The 18,815-nt window shown below is 41.3% G+C and overlaps 1 protein-coding gene across 1 annotated transcript in view; it reads right to left on the reverse strand.

Moving 5' to 3' along the window:
• Positions 1–9,583, reverse strand: part of LOC140487660 (2'-5'-oligoadenylate synthase 3-like) — a 45,766-nt gene extending 36,183 nt beyond the window's left edge. Inside the window, exons 1-5 of the mRNA XM_072586943.1 lie at positions 9,366–9,583; positions 5,624–5,924; positions 4,820–4,992; positions 3,104–3,354; positions 640–772 (exon numbers count right to left, since the gene is read on the reverse strand). Of these exons, the coding sequence (XP_072443044.1) occupies positions 640–772; positions 3,104–3,354; positions 4,820–4,992; positions 5,624–5,924; positions 9,366–9,542 (1,035 nt within the window). The 5' untranslated portion in view covers positions 9,543–9,583. The remainder of the gene's footprint in view (positions 1–639; positions 773–3,103; positions 3,355–4,819; positions 4,993–5,623; positions 5,925–9,365) is intronic.
• Positions 9,584–18,815: the final 9,232 nt, after the last annotated feature.

The following is an 18,815-nucleotide window of genomic DNA, read 5'->3' on the forward strand; positions in this document are numbered from 1 at the left end:
AAACATATTTTTATCACTATCCTTCACCTGCTCCAGTGTCCTTTAGATCCTTTTTATAATATCATGACCAGGATGCGTTCAGATTTCAAGGTCAACAATAAGTTGACCACTTTTTGACTCCATGGCTCCAGGAATAAATCCTTGTGCTTGGTTTGCTTCCTGGCTGCTATCTTTCACCTGTGGAGGCATCTCTGGTGATTGATGTAATTGCAATGCACGCGACCTGTGTTCCACTACCCCACCTAGTGTTCACTTTTACAATGATGAGTGACATCCCTATTATCCCTGTCAAAATGTACAGTTTCATGTTTATCAAGTATGGCTTTATGTTTGTCAATGACTTGTTTCTTTGCCAGGTCTGTTAAAGTCCTACTGTGATTTGCTACCATGTCCCTCAATATTGACTATACTCTGCAATCACGTGTCATCCATAAATTGGTCATGTACAGAACTAACAGGAAAAGGTCCATCACTGATTCTTGTGAAGCACGATTTCCCACCTTTTGACTCTGTAGATCACCCAGGGGTATGCTTTCTGGCATGAAGTCAAGAGAAGGAACTGTGTCATTTAACAATTCAATCTCCAGAATTTCTACACTAAACAGTGTCCCGTGTCAATCATCTCCGAAAACTATTTACCTGGACCTTCCATGCTTGGACTCCAGAGAGACATGGAGAGCTGAGACATTTCTTGGCCTCCTTGACCATCACGTACCATCCATCAGACAAAGCCACATTATTAGTTGGATCAGCCGGGTCAAGGATTATTGGTCTGCAAAATAAAACCACATCCAATAATTGTTATAAACCGTAGACCTGAGTTTCTGAGCAATGTAACACTGAGTTTAATGGTGATTATTGTTATTAGTGTGGAAAGAATCCAGCAATCTGTGATGAAGAAGTGATGCCCCATGAGTTATGAATACCAGAATTTGCGATCCTCGGCCAAAGCTTCGTTGTTATCCTCTGCAGGTATTTCAAGGACTTTCTACTTTAGCGTATTATTGAGGAATTAAATTCACAGCAGGAATTGACTGTCACAACTCAGGCACTTGCTTGCCTCAATTGTCTCAAAGCAAGTTTCATGTGGTAAACAAGAGACTGATACAGAAATTCATCAAGCAGTTCACTTAAAAAAAATTGTCTTCCTTCTGCCTTCCTTCCCTTCTGAGGAAACTAGCACATTTCTTCTCACTCAGTATCTCATGCCAGATTGCTTTAAATCCAGCCATTGATGAATTCAAAGCATTCGGAGTCCAGATCCTTTACTTCACCTTTATCAGTGACTTTATTTGGGCCGTGATGTGCTTTCAATCCCATTCACTGGATCCACACAAGATTCAATACATACAACAGAGAAAGGTCTTTCCAGATGGATGGTATAATCTTTCAAATCTAACTGTGTTGGTAATTATATTGGTTCACACTTTTATAAAATTTGAATATTTTAAGTATCCCACAATGGTCATGGGGTGGAGTAGACACTGACCATTACTATAATATGAGGGTTTGAACAATGGTCTCCAGGACACTAATCAAAATGGGATTAAAAGAAGTGACAATGTTTATGGAGAGCTCTATAATGATTAGATTCCCTACAGTGTGGAAATAGGCCCTTCAGCCCATACCAGCCCTCCAAAGAGTAACCCACCCAGACCCATTTCCCTCTGACTAATGCAATTTAGCATGGCCAATTCACCTGGTCTGCGAGAGGAAACCAGAGCACCTGGAAGAAACCCACGCAGACACAGGGAAAATGTACAAACTCCACACAGACAGTCGCCTGAGGCTGGAATTGAACCTGGGACCCTGGTGCTGTGAGTTAGCAGTGCTAACCACTGAGCCACCATGCTGCCTTGACTATGGCACCAATGTGATGTAAAGTTCTGAAGAAGGGTCACAAAACATTACCTCTGTTTTCTATCCAGAGATGCTGCCAGACCTGCTGAGTTTCTCCAGTAATTTTTGTTATTTTTGTTTTCAATCTCCAGCATGAGCATTTTTTTGTTTTATTTTAGTGTCTTAAAGCTTTGATGCTCGTAGAAAATAAGAGAAAGGACAGTACACAGGAGGTTGAGGATATGAGCTGGAACAATAGGTGGAGGGTGTTACAGTCACAAAGTACAGTAAATAAATGAGGTAATTTGGAGGCTTGTAAACAAAGGGAAAGATTTTAAGACTTGGAAACATTAATTGGGAAATGAACCAGAGACAGAGGTTTGATTTGATGTTAACAGCATGAGAATGAGAACTTGTGAATGAGAATGTAGTCCAACCTGAGGGCTCATGGGCACATTTTCACAACAAAACCAGTGTAATGGGTTACTACTGACACCTATCATTGATCTGTACATGCATTACATTTAAGTAACAAAGTCAGCATGTCCCTTACTTGACACCCAAAGATGCCACAAGACAGGTATTAAAGGTCAATTAGATCACCAAATGTCCTGCAATCAGCTTCCTTACTTGAGAGTGCTCTTAACGAACATGGAACATTACAGCGCAGTACAGGCCCTTCGGCCCTCGATGTTGCGCCAACCTGTCATACCAAATTGAAGCCCATCTAACCTACACTATTCCATGTACATCCATATGCTTGTCCAATGATGAATTAAAGTACTTAAAGTTGGCGAATCTACTACCGTTGCAGGCAAAGCATTCCATACCCTTACTACTCTCTGAGTAAAGAAACTACCTCTGACATCTGTCCTATATCTATCACCCCTCAATTTAAAGCTGTGCCCCCTCGTGCTCACCGTCACCATACTTGGAAAAAGGCTCTCCCTGTCCACCCTATCTAACCCTCTGATTATCTTATATATCTCTATTAAGTCACCTCTCAACCTCCTTCTCTCGAATGAAACAGCCTCAAGTCCCTCAGCCTTTCCTTGTAAGACCTTCCCTCCATACCAGGCAACATCCTAGTGAATCTCCTCTGTACCCTTTCCAAAGCTTCCACATTCTTCTTATAATGCAGTGACCAGAACTGTACACAATACTCCAAGTGCAGCCGCACTAGAGTTTTGTACAGCTGCAGCATAACCTCATGAATTGGAACAGTTCTAACTGGTTTAAGTTAAAAGATATTTGAAGCTTTTACCTGTTGCCACGGAGTTTCTTACGTAGAAAATTTACAATGTCTTGATTGTTGACATTGTAATGGTCGGTCCAGTAAATATGCAGATTTTGATAGTTGCAGATCAGCTCAAGGACTGTCCGGAAACCTTCAGCAGTGACAAATCTCTCGGTCCCGTTGCCTTGCTCCCAGGCGTAGATAGTCAGCAGCTCCACCGCATACTTAGCAGGCAGACGTTGACCAGGAGCCAGCTCAGATTTCCGTGGCTTGACATACTGAATGGTTAATGTACAGACACAACATGACATTAAGATTATTCATGCGAACGCCCACCTTCTACTTCTGTTTCTGCCTCTGAGAACCTTAACATTCCTGACGTGGCCTCCATTTTTCTTACATCCCCTCCCATGGAGATACCTTGTTTGTGTATTGTTGTCTTTGCTCTCAGCAGCATGGACCCATTTTCTCCTTTTCATGCCTTCAATTATAACTGGTTTTATCCCTGCCAATCTCTCCTACACCACCATTAGCCACCCTTCATCTTTTGCTCTGGGTTCCCTCACTATTTGTTTGAATCACTTCTCCTGACCACCTGTCAACAGCATAAAATACATGAATTTCTCATCTATAGTTGATTCCATTAATCCTGCATTTTGGAACTCGGGTACTCAACCATTGGATGCAGCCTTTGCTATTGAGAAGATTAATCACGTTAATACAATTTTCATTTGCCTGTTCAAATAATCTGAGGTGATCATTCCAGGCACAAAGGAATGTAAAAGATTAAGGATGAAATCCCATATCCTTGCTTTAAATATAAAACCATGTTCAAATATAGAGAATAGAATAGACTCCCTACAGTGCGGAGACAGGCCCTTCAGTCGAACAAGTCCGCACCAACCCTCCGAAGAGCATCCCACCCAAGCCCATTCACCTACCCTATTATTCTACATTTACACATACCTAATACACCTTATCAACACATCCCTGAACACTATGGGCAATTTAGCATGGCCAATTCACCTAACCTGCACATCTTTAGGCTGTGGAAGTAACCAGAGCGCCCGGAGGAAACATGTAGACACAGGGAGAATGTGCAGACTCCACACAGACAGTCCCCTGAGGCTGGAATCAAAACTGGGTCCCTGGTGCTGTGAGGCAGCAGTGCTAACCACTGATCCACTGTGCTGCCCAAATATGTGCAGGTTAAAGGACTAACCTCCATCCCTGAACTGTAATCAATTTGAATACAGCTTCTCCATACAATATGGCATCAGGGAATTTTTTCATGACGACACTAGAGAATCAAGATCTGATTCTGAGATGTATTTAACCGAAGCTCAAGTTGTACAGGATCTGCCTTTTCTCTAAAGTCATTCTAGCGACTTCGAGTAAAGCCAGTTTCTTGAAGAGAGGAGGTTAAATTGTTCAACTGTTAAAAATATGGGTACTTCTTTTATATGGCTTCTGACAGCAACCAGGTCTTTTAGTGCACCTTTAGCAGAGGTTGGAGGAGATCTGAGAGAAACCGCTCATAGGAGCACTCCTTCAAAGATTCTGCTAATACCCCTACATGCAAACAAGCAGTCTAGGAAAGTGTTTGCTGGTTTTTAATAAAGAGGAAGCCTGGATTAAACAGACATATTTGTCAATGATGTAAATATAAAAGCAACACCATCTTTTTATATGTGGCGCTACAATCTCCCCACATTCTTCAAGCCATATTCCCCAGTCACTCACCTCTTTGTACCAATATTTTAGCAGGCGAATCAAGTCTTTAAGTTTTCCATTACGTTGCTTCACAAAATTCTTCTGAAGCTCAGTAAAACATGCAGAAAATTCCCCACATGGATCACCATTTTCACTTACGAATTTCATTAACCTGAGATGGGCTGCATTCCCATTTGATCCCTCTGTAGGAAATTAAAACATTTGATGAGCAACAGAAACTGTGGCATTTGTGGTCAGATATAAGCTAGAGATTGAGCACCTAAGCATTTACCTCCTTTCTCACTGTCTAAACACACCTCCCCGATTAAGCTGCAATTTACTCAACTTAACTCACTATACATGTGGTTCACAATCTGTTCTCCTTTAAGCCAGAGACATTAAATGCAGATTTGATCACCACTTCAAACATCTCGGTTCAATTTGCAAATATAAGCTAAGCCTGTCATACAAATAGACAAATTAAAATTAAGAGTCGGCACTTGACTTCTTGAGCTTGCTCCCCCTGCTCAATAAGATCATGGTTCAATCTGATTATTCCACATTCTGATCTGTCTTTGATCACTTTTTCATATCTTTTTCATGTGCATGTCCTCTATCATATTGTTAAAAAAATGCAATTTAAGGATGATTGCCACTACTGAGATGCTTAGGCCGAGATTAATATATAAAACCTAATTGCTCCATCGTCTTAACGAGAAACAGGACATGTTATGAAACAATGTGAATAATAGTCAACCTCATTGATTAGCAGAGGTTTGTGAAAGAACTAAAATTATACTGGAGCTTAAAAATTACACGAACATAAATTCTTACCCAATGCATCAAAGACTGGCAAAATGTCAAATTCCACACTGTTTGAGTATTTCTTCTTTGACTTTAGAGCAAAGCTCAATGATTTTGGTGGGATGTTGCTGTTCGGTACAAAAGTTATGTTGATGTCACTAATCTTATTGGCAATGCTTGGTGCACACTCTGTCAGTACTTGTTGAATTCCTTCAAGAATTTCCTGCCTCTTGTTTCTCAGCTCCTCAAAACTCTGGAAATAGTTGAGGAAGACAACAAGATCTGCATCTGAACCATTCCTTAAAGCCGTTCCTTTGCCTGAAGACCCTCCCTGCAGAGGAGAAAGGATAGAAAAAATATTTCTGAACATTTCAATGATCAACGAATTTGGCCATTTCAGAAATTTTGAATACATTTGTCTAAGCACTGCAGGCTATCTATACCATTGTGTTGGGGATAGTATTCACATCGGTACATTTTTTGCTGCTATTTCCATGGTGTTTTTCTCCTCTTGTCCTCTTTTTGTGAAGGTGCCATCACAAGATAAGTCACAGCACTCCAAGGTTGCAAGATGGAGGAAAACATTGTCGCTGTAGGAGCTGCAGTTTTTTTGAGGTATTTTCAGCGTTGGAGCTGATTTCCTTGAATTCTATGATCAGTAATTATTGTTTTATAAGCTGTTGCATTGTTTTGGAACTTTGGGGAAAAAATGATCAAAATAACAGCACTTTAAAAAGGAGGAAGGGAGCCAAAAGCAGGTGAGTCAAATGGAGCAGTAAATCTGCACAGCTGCCTGACTCAATAGTAACCTACACAGCTAACTGCCTCTGCTGCTTGGTTTGAAGTATCTCTGCACATTGTTCATTTTTTTGGACAAACTCCAAACAGTGAAATTCACAACCGACCTTGGAGAAACCTTTCAGGAGGGGAGCAGCAAAGTAGCTAATCTTTCAGTGTAACCTTACTGGTTTTGTAAATCTACAATAGTGAGCAGAGTGGGGTTTTTTTGAGTATTTTTTTAACTGAGATCTGTCTCTTGATTAAACTTTTAAAATACAAAAGCATTGGTGCTAAGTTAGCCTGGGCATTGTTTTTAGACTAGTAAGACATGATTATTTTCTAGGTGTGTAGATTATTAAGGTACAAGATGTCCTTCACTAAAGTGATATGCTCTTCCTGTCAGATGTGGGCGATTAGAGAGAGCATCGATGTTACTATTGATTATGTCTGCAAGAAATGTGTTTGGTTGTGAACACATCGGATCGCATGGATCAATTGGAGTAGGCAGTTAGAGACAGTGCAGAATTTAGGGGATGTGAGGGATAGCAGTTGCAGGAAGGGAGATAAACCAACAATACAATCAGGTAGATGGGTTATATCCAGATAGTGTAGGAGAGAGAGACAGGTAGTGCAGGAATTTTGTGTGGCTGTCCTCATCTCAAACAAGAATGCTGCTTTGGAAAATGTAGGGGGTGGGGACGATGGACCCTCAGGCGAATAGACCGCTGAAAGCCGGGGAGCGGGGGGGTGACACATACACTCAGGGAGACAGTGAGCAAAGAGATTAATCTGAGACTGGTACAGTTGGGAAAGGGGGCAAGTCAAACAGTCAGGACAGGTAGGAACAAAGCAGAGGATAAGGTAGGACTGATAAATGTAACTATGTTTATTTCAATGCAAGAGGCCTAACAGGGAAGGCAGATGAACTCAGGGTGTGGTTGGGAACATGGGACCGCAATATCTTAGTAATTGCAGAGCTATGGCTCGGGGATGGACAGACTGGCACCTTAATGTTCCAGAGAATAGATGCTATAGGAAGGGACAGAAAGAGGACCATGAGAGGAGGGGAAGTGGTGATTTTGCTTAGGGATAATATTATGGTACACTTAGGGAGAATATTCCTGGGAATAAGTCCAGGGAAGTTATTTGGGTGGAATTGAAAAATAAGAAAGGGATGATCACTTTATTAGGATTAGACTATAGACACGTCAAGAGTCAGGGAAATTGAGAAACAAATTTGTAAGGAGCTCTCCGTTTTCTGTAAGAATAATAGGGTGGTTATGGGAGGGGATTTTAACTTTTCAAACATAGACTGGGACTGCCATAGAGTTAAGGGCTTGGATGGTGAGGAATTTGTTAAGAAATGGATGAGTTGGGCTGATGGGTCCATTTCCATGCTATACAGCTTTATGAATCTCTGCAATTTTAACACGTTAGTCTGTAGTTGACAGAGTGGTGTTGTCGGCCTGGGCAATATTTTGGACAATTATTGGCAAGGATGATGTCAAATCAGAAGCAGTCAAACAAACCTCTGTTTATGCACAAAATAAAATAACAAAACGAAAATTAGAACCTGTGAAGCCTGGCACGGTGACCTTTTTCCAAAGTGAGCAAATTTTAAAAAGGTTAAAGTCACTAAGTACCACTTTGCTGTGATTTGTTTTCTCCTCCTTTTTAGAGTTAATATGACAGACACGCTTGGTTGAACATTTAGTCAGAGGGTGTTTCAAAATGGCAAGTGTGCCAGTTTCCAAGCAACGTTACCATGATGCAGATAGTAAGTTAGGCTCCTTGAGGGATTTGTTAACAGGGATATTATGGTATGGCTGAGACTTGCCTGGCAGTTTCCAGTTTCCTGATGTGACTGAGGAAAGTTCAATTACCTGGTGGTGGGAGCCCAACAACTGACAGCGGGCCCATTGCTCTATGCAGGACTATGGGTCCTCTCCCTCTCTACATCCTACCTCTACTCTCCCCTCACAACCGACTCCCCATCACCCCTTCCCCACCAACACCACCCGACAACCAACCTATCCCACCCAGCACACTAACATCCTCATTGTGAAGTCCTATTTGAATTAAAGAGTCTAGAAATCAAACGGTTAAGAATTTGTTGGGAGGCCACAATCATACTAATTTGCTGTTTTAGTTACTTCCCTGTTCCTACAACTGTACGCTTCTCTGAAGCTGAAAATCATGTGATTGTCAAAGCTGAAGGCCCAGTCTGTTAGTTCCGGTTAAGAGCAGCTATCTCCATGTCAATTTCGGGAGATCCTTGGTCAAAAACCCAATGAATTAACTTCTAAAGTCCCAACTCCTATTATCTGCCAACAAAGACAATTGTGCCCACCATGTTCTTTCTTCATTTTAACTGACTGTATGATGGCAGAATTGGTGAAATGCAGCAAAAGGAGGGGTGTGCCACTCTTTCCCCAGATTGTTGGGTATATTGTATATTGTCACTTTAAGAATTCAAACTATTTTTGATTTCAGAAGCAGATTTACAACACCTTACAATAATTTACTTTTGACTGTTGAACAACTGAAAATAACGATTAAAGAGAAACAGACTTGAAGTGAGTCTTCCCTTCAGCAGATATACATTGAAGCTGCAGAGTCTTTAAAACAAGCTGACTTTTTAGGCTGAGAAAAACACTTTTAGTCTGATTTTCCTGGTGATTTGTGTCAGTGCACGGCACACCTACTCATTTAAATGCACAGAATGCATATTGACAATCCCACCTCATCCCATTCATTCAAATTGAAATCATGGGGACCCCATCATTTCCCTTGGAACTCTATCTCACATCAGGTTCCAGTCCTTTGGAGAGAAGGTAGGATAACATAAACAACTTGAAAGTTAATATTCAAAATCTCACAACCATAATAAAAATCAGCTTCATTCTGAAACATTTATAAAGCTCAGAGTACTGTAAGTAGTCATTTACTGTAAACACTAGTCTCATACTGTGTTAAACACAAAGTAACTTACTTTGACGGCTCTGATAACTTTGATCCCAGGTTGTTTGATAAAACATCGGTTCTTTAAAAATTCACAGATTCTGTGTACTGCATTTCTCACTTCAATGTTAAATTCATTCGGCTCCAGGTTTTGTTTAATGAAATCTTCCAGCCTCCTCGGTTCAGTTCTGTACAAATGCAAATCCATCCTTCCAGCTTTCACACAAAGTAAAGTTGGTGTAACCACAGCTCTTATAAACCAGCTGCAAACTCCGCCCTCATATATTCGAGAAAAATAGTGAGACCCAGTGACTAAGACTTTCCATCAAATCGAAGTGACACGTCATTGCTTTATATCTCTACCCAGTTCAAAGTTTACACTTGTGAATTATTTGTTTGGCACTTGATTCCAAGTCAATACCAAATTGGTTTCAATTTCCTCAGAAACTTAGCTTATTTGACTGTTAAGTTTCGGTTTCATTTCTCCATTTACAGAACAATCAGTAAACACTTGACACTTGTGCTGATCCTGAATTAAACAAAAGTAAGACCTCAATTTACACCCACCGTGCGTCCGAAAGCCGACACAACTAATGAAATAATTTTGAGGTACAGTCACTGTTGTATTGGAAGAATTTAATCATTCATCTGGGGCAAAACTTATGAGGAAAGATTAAACAAATTATGCCCATTTTCTCAAGAATTTAGATGGTAAGGGGTGATCTGATCAAAATCTTCAAGATCTTCAGGAAAAGACAGGGTAGATGAAGATAAACTATTTGCATGATTAGGGATTCTAGAACTAGGGGCATATTCTGAGAATGAGGGCCAGACTGTTCAGGAGAGATGGTAAGAAGCTCTTCTATACAGAGGGTGCTCAAGGTTTGGAACAAATGACTGTGGATGCTGGATCAGTAGTTAGTTTTAAATTTGAGATAGAGATATTTTTGTTAAATAAAGATATTAAGGGATATAGGCCAAAAGCACATAAATGGAATGAGGCAGCAGAACAGCCATGATACCCACTGAATGGTGGAACAGTCTCGGGGACTGAAAGACCTCCCTATGTTCTTATGTTTATTAAAACTATCTTTCTGATGACAAACCATGACATGGAAGTGATATTAACCACTGATATCTGGGGTTTCATTATTGATAAAATGTAGTTTTGAGAAATTGCACATGCAGGTTCCCACAAATTCCCTGTAAATCAGAACAGTTATCTGGTGGTTACCTCAGGCTTTCAAGCTTCACCTCGGTCACTTTGAGCACAGGGGCACATACATACACAGGATGCAAGTTGTGGCTCTTAGTTTTGTTTTAGCACTCTGTCACTTTGTGCTAACTGAGAGGAGGCTAGACTCTGTGATCTGCATTGTTTTTAGTACTTGACCTCACAGTGCCAAGTTGTAGTGTGTCACATTGGTGGCTTGCTTTTTAGCACAGAGGGTGAGGCAGATAGCTTGTTACAGATGGGAGCATTGAACAGTGAAGGGGATGGACATGTCACTGTGCAGCACCATACTTCAGTAATGGCACACTATGGCACATGCCAGGAGCATTCATGGAAACATGCTGCATACATGTCGACCAAATGGCCATGTCGGAGAGTCAAACAGGAGCACTCATTAGTGGGGTCAAGGGGTTGACAGTCAGGAGTTAAGCTAACTTAAAAGCATCCACTGGACTTGGCATTTCAGAAGCACATTTCTTGACTATCACTGGATTATAGTGCTTTTGAATGGCCACATTCACAGACTGATTTGCAAGCGTGCAAGAGTGCAAAGGTCTATGATGTGCAAGGGGGCCACATTCAGGAAAGTGGAATACTATCAAAGTGACATATCACCACAATTCTGTTCACCCACTTTGGTTGTGTAATACATATTCGGATATGGCCCCATACCTCAGAGCTCTTTATCAAAGTATGGTATTGACCTCATTGTGAAGTCTCCATGGCCAACTTTGCCCAGGCATAACATAAGGCCATGACCATGATTGATGTTAGGGGTCAGGAGTACAGTAAAAGAAAGGATGTTCTCTTTCTGACATTCCCCACTCATGTATCTGACATAAACATTGTTGTGGCTGGAGACCATTGTGGCATTGATTCAAATGTGAAGATAAGGGAGCAGGAGAAAATAATTTCAATGTTGTCAGCAAGAACAACAATTTCCAGTGACTGTCCCCCAGTGTCTAGAAGGAGAAACAGCAGGTGATGATCACATAAGGAGTTGGAGAAGAATGACAAGACGCTGCAGCTATTGACACCATTGTCATTTTCTACCACTCTTGGAAGCACAATGAAGGCACAGTCTGAGGATGTTCTAGGCCCTCAGCACTAAACTGTTCCATCTTACTTTCAAAGACCAGAGTGCTATCCCATCCCATGGCCATCAAAGTCACAGCTGTCCTGAAGCTTTATGCCAGTGACTTTTTGCAAGGAGCATTGGGGGAACCTGTGCACCTTCCAATCCTCAAACCATAAATGCATTTGTGATGTCACTGAAGCCACTTTGTCCACATCACAGCTGTTCATAACCTTCCTCTGTGATAAGAGGAGTCAAGCAGCTCAGGATGTGGCATTCTCCAGCATCACTCACTTCTCTCAGCTTCACTCTATCATGACCTGCAGAGTTCATCAACAGGAAAGGTGTCTACTCCATCAATGTTTAATTATTTGTGACTACCCCCAGTGCCAGAATTTGCACGTCTGTACTTCATATTCTGAGAGTTGCCATGTAATTTTGTTTTTGTTCATTCATGGGATGAGGTCATTGTTGGCTAGACCAGCATTTATTGCCCATCCCTAGTTGCCCAGAGTGCAGTTAAGAGTCAACCACATTGCTGTGGGTCTGGAGTCACATGTTGGACAGACCAGGTAATAATGGTAGTTTCCTTCCCTGAAGGACAGGAGTGAGCCAGATGGGGTTTTCAAACAATCAGCAGTGGATTCATGGTCATATCTAAACCCTTAATTCCAGATTTTTGTTAAATTCAAATTCCACTATCTGCCACGGTGGGATTCAAGCACAGTTCCCCAGAACATGACCTGGCTCTCTGGATCTACAGACCAACGACAATACCACATCCCCAATGTACATATAATAGACCTCACAGGTTCCTGCCTTCTCCTAAGGTCTTTGAGCCATACAGAGAGGGCTGTCCGGCAACCATGACATCTTTATAAAACAATCCGACCACAGGAAACATGGAGATAAAATGTTGCCTGCACATCCACCAGAGATGATAGGCCTCCGTAAGATGAGGTTTTTGATGCCTGGACTACTCTGACACAGCCTTGCAGTTTGGAGATAGATGTGACATATCATTATGGTGTCTTGTCCCCTTTACACCTGGACTCGAGAGAGGGGAGTGGATGTCCTGGATACTAAGGAAATTGGATAAACAGCAATCTTTAGAGGATGAAGAGGATGATGAAGAGCAGGATATTGATGAAAGGGACATCCAGGAAAGCATGTAAGATCAATGCATCATCAAACCTAAAACGCTCTACAGAACCCTCCTGAAACCTGCTTCCACAATGAACGGTCAGGGTTTGGATTTCCTTTCATCGTACAACTGGTGAGAATCTCCTGCTTATTGCAAGGACATGTGGACCGGGTTATTTTTGCATTTCTTGCCATTTTCTAGTTCACAAAATGTGTTATCTTTCTGATGGTACATTTCATACCTTCAGGTTAGTCCACGTTCAGGCAGCAGACAGTGAGACAGGACAGAAACATTGGGGCAGGGAGCTCTGAAACGTTCAGTCAGTGTTTGGTATCTGAATGATGTGCACTGAGTCTCACATGATAGACAGTGGGTTGAGAAGAAGACCTGTGGCATCTCCTTTTGACTCTTATCATTGCTTGACCTTCAACATTCCCAAGTCTGTGTACACTGATAAATGCCACTGAAATGCTTTGGCATCCTGCAGGACAACCTTTAATCTGAGGGAGGCGGCATTTTGTGCAGTTTCTCTGAGCAGGCCAGTGCACCAAGAGGGAGGGTGGAGAAGTGAACTTCCCTCTGTACAAGTCGCAGCCTTGAATGGCAGTGGGCCCCCTTGAAAGTTGATTGATATAGAATGGACATTTGCCTCCAGAGATGTGTGGAATCATCAATGTTATGCTGCTCTCACTCACAAGGTGGCTGTTAATATCAAAGATGCGTGCAGGCCCATCCCGAGCACAAGTCCTGCTCATTGCTTGAAGGCTCAGTGTTATCCACCTATGCCTAATCAGACTGATAACACTGGGAGACTCCTCCATGCTTCAATCCAGTTTACCAACTGCCTCTGACAAAGCTTCCTGCTGTTGCTCAACCTTTCATGCAGTCATTAATGAGATCATCTCCTGATATCAAATAGTTGCCTGGTTTCCAGTCCTCTGAGAATCATAGACCCCGGGGCATTTCTTCCTTCATCTGGATTGTGAAGCCAGGTTAGTGATGCACTCAGCAGATTGAGCTGCCACGTATAATCTAATAGAATCCACCCTGGAGGAGAAAGACTCTGAGTAGGTGGAAGCTGCAGGGGAAAGCCTGACCAGGGCATCCTCTGACAGTTCAAAAGCTTCCTCCAGATGCAGAGGTGGAGCTGCAGGTTTCTGACACTGGCCTTTTTCCTAATGGATGTTCCTGGGTGCAGCTAGTGCTCTCCTATCAGAAGAAAAGGAATTTGTTTTGGAAAGAGGATAAAAGCTGTGCACCTTCAGAATGACTTGGTCTTGGTGCTAATTGGAGAGCAGTAAAGCACAACGAAGGTGACTGAATAAGTCACCCATTGAGGACTCGCTGTCCCCACATGAGCGGATGCACTCTTCCATGGCCTGCCCAAGGATTATTTTCTCATATGGCATGAGCAGTTTTGAGTCACTTCCCCTGCACCCCTACCTTATGGCCCACATATGGGACAATATCTCCCGCAATGAGACATAGGGAGGGATGAAGTACACTGGAAAAGGAGGCAAGTGTAGTTGGTGCTGATGCAGGAACAGGAGACATAGTAAAGCATCTTCAGTCAGTGACAAAGAAATGTAGAGGGCAGAAAGGGTTAGTAATTTGGAAGGACAAAGTGGGTGAGAACCATTGAGTCCATTTTATGCACACAATAGTCAGAGCTCGAGTTAGAGTGTGGGTGGCTCAGTAAGTGTGAACTACAGAGAGAAGGTGGTGGTACTTGGCCTGACAGAGCACAGAAGATCATTAAATGTCTTTCTGCATTGCTGTGCATTTCTATTTTACTCTGTCCCAAGCACTGACCCAGCTCGCTACCTCGGGACAGACTGGCCAGGTCTGTGGTCATGGCCTACTTGGCCAGATTGCAGGGTAAAGCACTGCACACATCTCCATCACATTAATTTGCCTTTCTAGCCTGTATCCTCGGTAATAAGAGTGGAGCACCACAGTATGAAAGACACTTTGTGTGCAACTGGGCTTTAAATACAGCACCAGTGAATGCCTGGGTACCACGAAGCTTACTCGTCAAGACACTTAAACTAAAAATACAAAATTCAGGTCTGGGAATGGTTCCCATGGCAATTGGCAAGAAAGCTTTTGTAGTAGATAACTGAATTGCATCATGTTTTTGTAATTATATTGTTCAATCCATGACTACAGTTTTGAGCATGCAGTAAATCCTCCTGAGTCACTGCTCAGCTGGTTCTGTTATTGTACTTTTGGATCATGACACCAGAAAGGAATCTGAAAGTGAGATGAATGAGAATTCCATATCTATTACCAGTATCAAGGTTCACATTCTGCTGGCTCAGAGCATTCCCAGCCTCAGAGAGGTTTTGGGAAATGAAACTTCAGCTCAGATTTCAATAGTTTATTACAACTGATCCAGAAGATGTTTGCATTCAGAAGGTGGGGATTTCCGGATTGTAGAGGTCCCTGTGTTTATTTAAAAACCTTTATATTCAATGTTTAGAGCATAGAAGAAAACCATTCAGCCCATCATGTCTGTGTCAGTCAACCAAGCTCTGACTGCACCAATCCTATTTTCCAGCTCTTGTCCCACAGCTCTGGAGGCTACTGCAACACAAGTGAAAAGAGAAATACTGTTTAAATGTTAGAAAAATTTCTAACTCAAACATTCTTTCAGGTGGTGAGTTCCACGTTTCCAACACACTCTGGGTGAGAAAAATTCTCTTCAAATTTCCTCTTAGCCCTACCACCCTTACCTTGGATCTATGTGCCCAATTTATTGACCCCTCTTCTAATGGAAAAAAAACCTGCCCTCTTTTCCACCATCTCGATGCCCCTCAAAATCATATACACTTCAATCAGGTCCCCTCTCAAACTTCCCTGCTGAAAAAAAACCCCAACTTATCCAATTTGTCCTTATAACTCACAATACAATAGTTATTGGTGAGTCGAAAAGTGTGGTGCTGGAAATGCACAGCAGGTCAGGCAGCATCTGAAGAGCAGGAGAGTCGATGTTTCGGGCATAAACCCTTCTTCAGGAATTGTTTTTCTTGTAATTATAGGTAATCCAATTGTAAGGGGAACAGACAGGTGTTTTTATGGCTGCAAATGAGACTCCAGGACAGTATGTTGCCTCCCCAGTTATCTACAGGACTTTCTCGAGGCCGAGAGTGATGAGCCAGTGGTCTTGGTGCATATCGGTAACAATGACATCGGTAAAAATAAGTTCAGCCAATCCTCTATCCACGCCAGTCCCTTGCACCTTACACCATGCCCTGCTATCTTAATTTGCAGCCTCCTGTGCAGCACCTTATAAAAGGCCTTCTGGAAATCCAGATAGATCGTGTCCACTGGCTCTGATTTGTCTAACTTGCTTGTTACCTCCTCCAAGAATTCTAACAGATTTCACAGGTATGACCTCCACTTGATGAAGCTTTGCTGATTCCATACTGACTCAGCCTTAGTTTACCATGCTTTTCCAAGAACTCCAGAATCTCATAATTAATAACATGCCAAACAGTAGCCATCCTGTAGGAAAAGATATAAAACAACAAATAAGAGGAGTATGTGAAAAGAGGAGAGCACTAATTATGGGCCATTTTAATCTTCATGTTGATTGCATCAATCAAGCTAGAGAGGGTAAGTCCACCAATGAGTGTTTTCCTGGTAACTTTCTAATTGCCATGGAGCCAGCCAGGGAGCGGGCTATCCAGGATCTGGTAATGGGTAATGAGGCAGGTTTAACAAATGATCTCTGAATAAAAGATCCTCCTGGAAGTAGTGATTACAATATGACTGAATTTTGTATTCAGTTTGAGAGTGAGAAACGTGGGTCTGAAACAACTTTTAATTTAAATAAAGGTCAGATCAATGAGGATAGATTTAGCGAAAGTAGACTGGGAGTATAGATTAGTAGGAAAGAAGTGGCAGAGGTATTTCATGACTCTCAGTGAAAATATATCCCAATAAGGAGGAAAGAGAGGGGTAAACCAACCATGACTAAACAAAGAAGTTAAGGAGAGTATATGCAGGTGACAGTAAAATAGGTACAAAAGGTAATTTGTGAGAGGGATACAAACAATTTAAAAGAGATATTGATAAATTAAGTAAAAGGGCAAAAGGTTGCCAAAGGGCAGCCCAATATTGTACAGTCACCAACTTAACCATTACACTTTTAGGTCCTATTCATATCCACCCTGGTTCACTTTGTAAAAGCAGCAAGTTTGTTCAACAGATGGCTAGAAAATCATGGCACTGAGGCCTGAGTGCAAGTCACCTGCTTACATTCTCAGACAAGAAAAGGTCCTGGTACAAGATGTTGAACAACACTTTTTCAAGAAACTGTAAGGTAATTAACAAAAATGCATTTGATTCTGGTCATTGAATTACAATACTTTGATTCAAATTAAGACTGCACCCATGGGTGAACATTCCATTCTGTTAACTTAGAAGGTTTTTCAAAAGACTTAGATTCATGTCAACCTGGACCCTGAGTGGTGCACATTCAAAACTGGCTTTTCACTTGACACTAATCCATCTTCTCTGTCACATATGTCATAGGATAGCTGATGTGCCAATTCCAAAAATGTTACACTGTGCAGGATGTGCCATGCCAAACACTTATTAAAAAATTGCACAATCATCAGAATGATTATCTTTCTGGTTCGCTTTAAAATTACAAGATAATTTACAATTAATTTATTTTGTATTAATCATTGGCTCAACATTGGAATGCTTTAATCTGAGTGCTTACAGTTTTACAATAACAGGATTTCAAGGCCTACATATTACATCTCCCATAATTGCCAATATGATTGGGAAGTAATAAAGATCTAAACATGTGTTTGTATCTATCTGAATTTTCTGTGTCGTTCTCTCCATTCCATTTTGGATATACATTTAAACCGAGTTTATGATGATGTACACAAGCCAAGTGTTGATGAAAGGATCAGCTATTAATGAGACACCTATAAACAATTTCCAAGAGTGAGTACAGCCAAGATCACCAATCCATTGTTTAATTATAATCATATTAATTATATAATACTAGTCGATCTTATTTGGCCTTTTACATATCTTAAGAGAATCTGGACAGGATTTTTAACTTTGATGTGATTGGGAACTGAGATGATTCAATCTGCTCTCACACAAACAATTAGGCCAATTAAGCCCTTATTCAAAGTCAGTCAACTCTAACTCCACTGGTCAGAGATGTCAGTGATGGTGATGGCAGTGACTTTATAGGGATTATAACCAAATCAAGGATGTGCATTTTTTACAGGGAAGAATCCTGCTATTCTGTAGTGGCAGAGACCTGGAATGGTGAAATAGGATGAGATTGATACAGAGCAGAGCGGATGAGAAGGGCAAAGTAAAGGCTGAGAATGGGACATAGGAAAAGGGAAGATGAGTAACATACAGGAAAATATCAATTTAATCTATCAATATTAAAGAACAAACCATATCAGCAAAATTGATTAAATGTTAATTAAATAAATAAACTAAAGTAAGGAAGTGATTACATGCAGATGGTTGGTCACAGCTACAGCACATGGGAGCTTGTAGATAAATGTTGCAATTAGTCAGTGAGTATCTGCATCTCATGTGTTCTGAAGCCAGCATGATGTTATCCCTGGATAAGTCAGATTCCTGACTTTTAGCCTTTGTCCTTGCAGAACAGATAGAGGGTTCAATATCTTTAAATTATGGCTTGTGGACATATTGATTTAGTAAATATTTTTGAATCCATTCTTAGGGATTAGAACAAATATTTAGAGACCCAGGCTAGTAGTCTGAAAGCATGGGTTTGAATCCCACCATGACTAGTGTTGAAATTTGAATTTGATGACTGGATCTAAATTTAAAGGCAATCATGTTTGACTAATTTGCTAAAATTCTTTGAAGCTGTAGCAAGTGGGTAATGGGTATCCTTTAGATGTAATATATCTGGACTTTCAAAAGATGGTTGATAGAGTGCTGCAGAAAAGGTTAATTTACAGGGTAGGATCATATGGGATTGGGGTAATTTATCAACTTGGACAGACGACTG

Source organism: Chiloscyllium punctatum, chromosome 17 (assembly GCF_047496795.1).
Source record: "Chiloscyllium punctatum isolate Juve2018m chromosome 17, sChiPun1.3, whole genome shotgun sequence".
NCBI classification, from domain to species: Eukaryota; Metazoa; Chordata; class Chondrichthyes; order Orectolobiformes; family Hemiscylliidae; genus Chiloscyllium; species Chiloscyllium punctatum.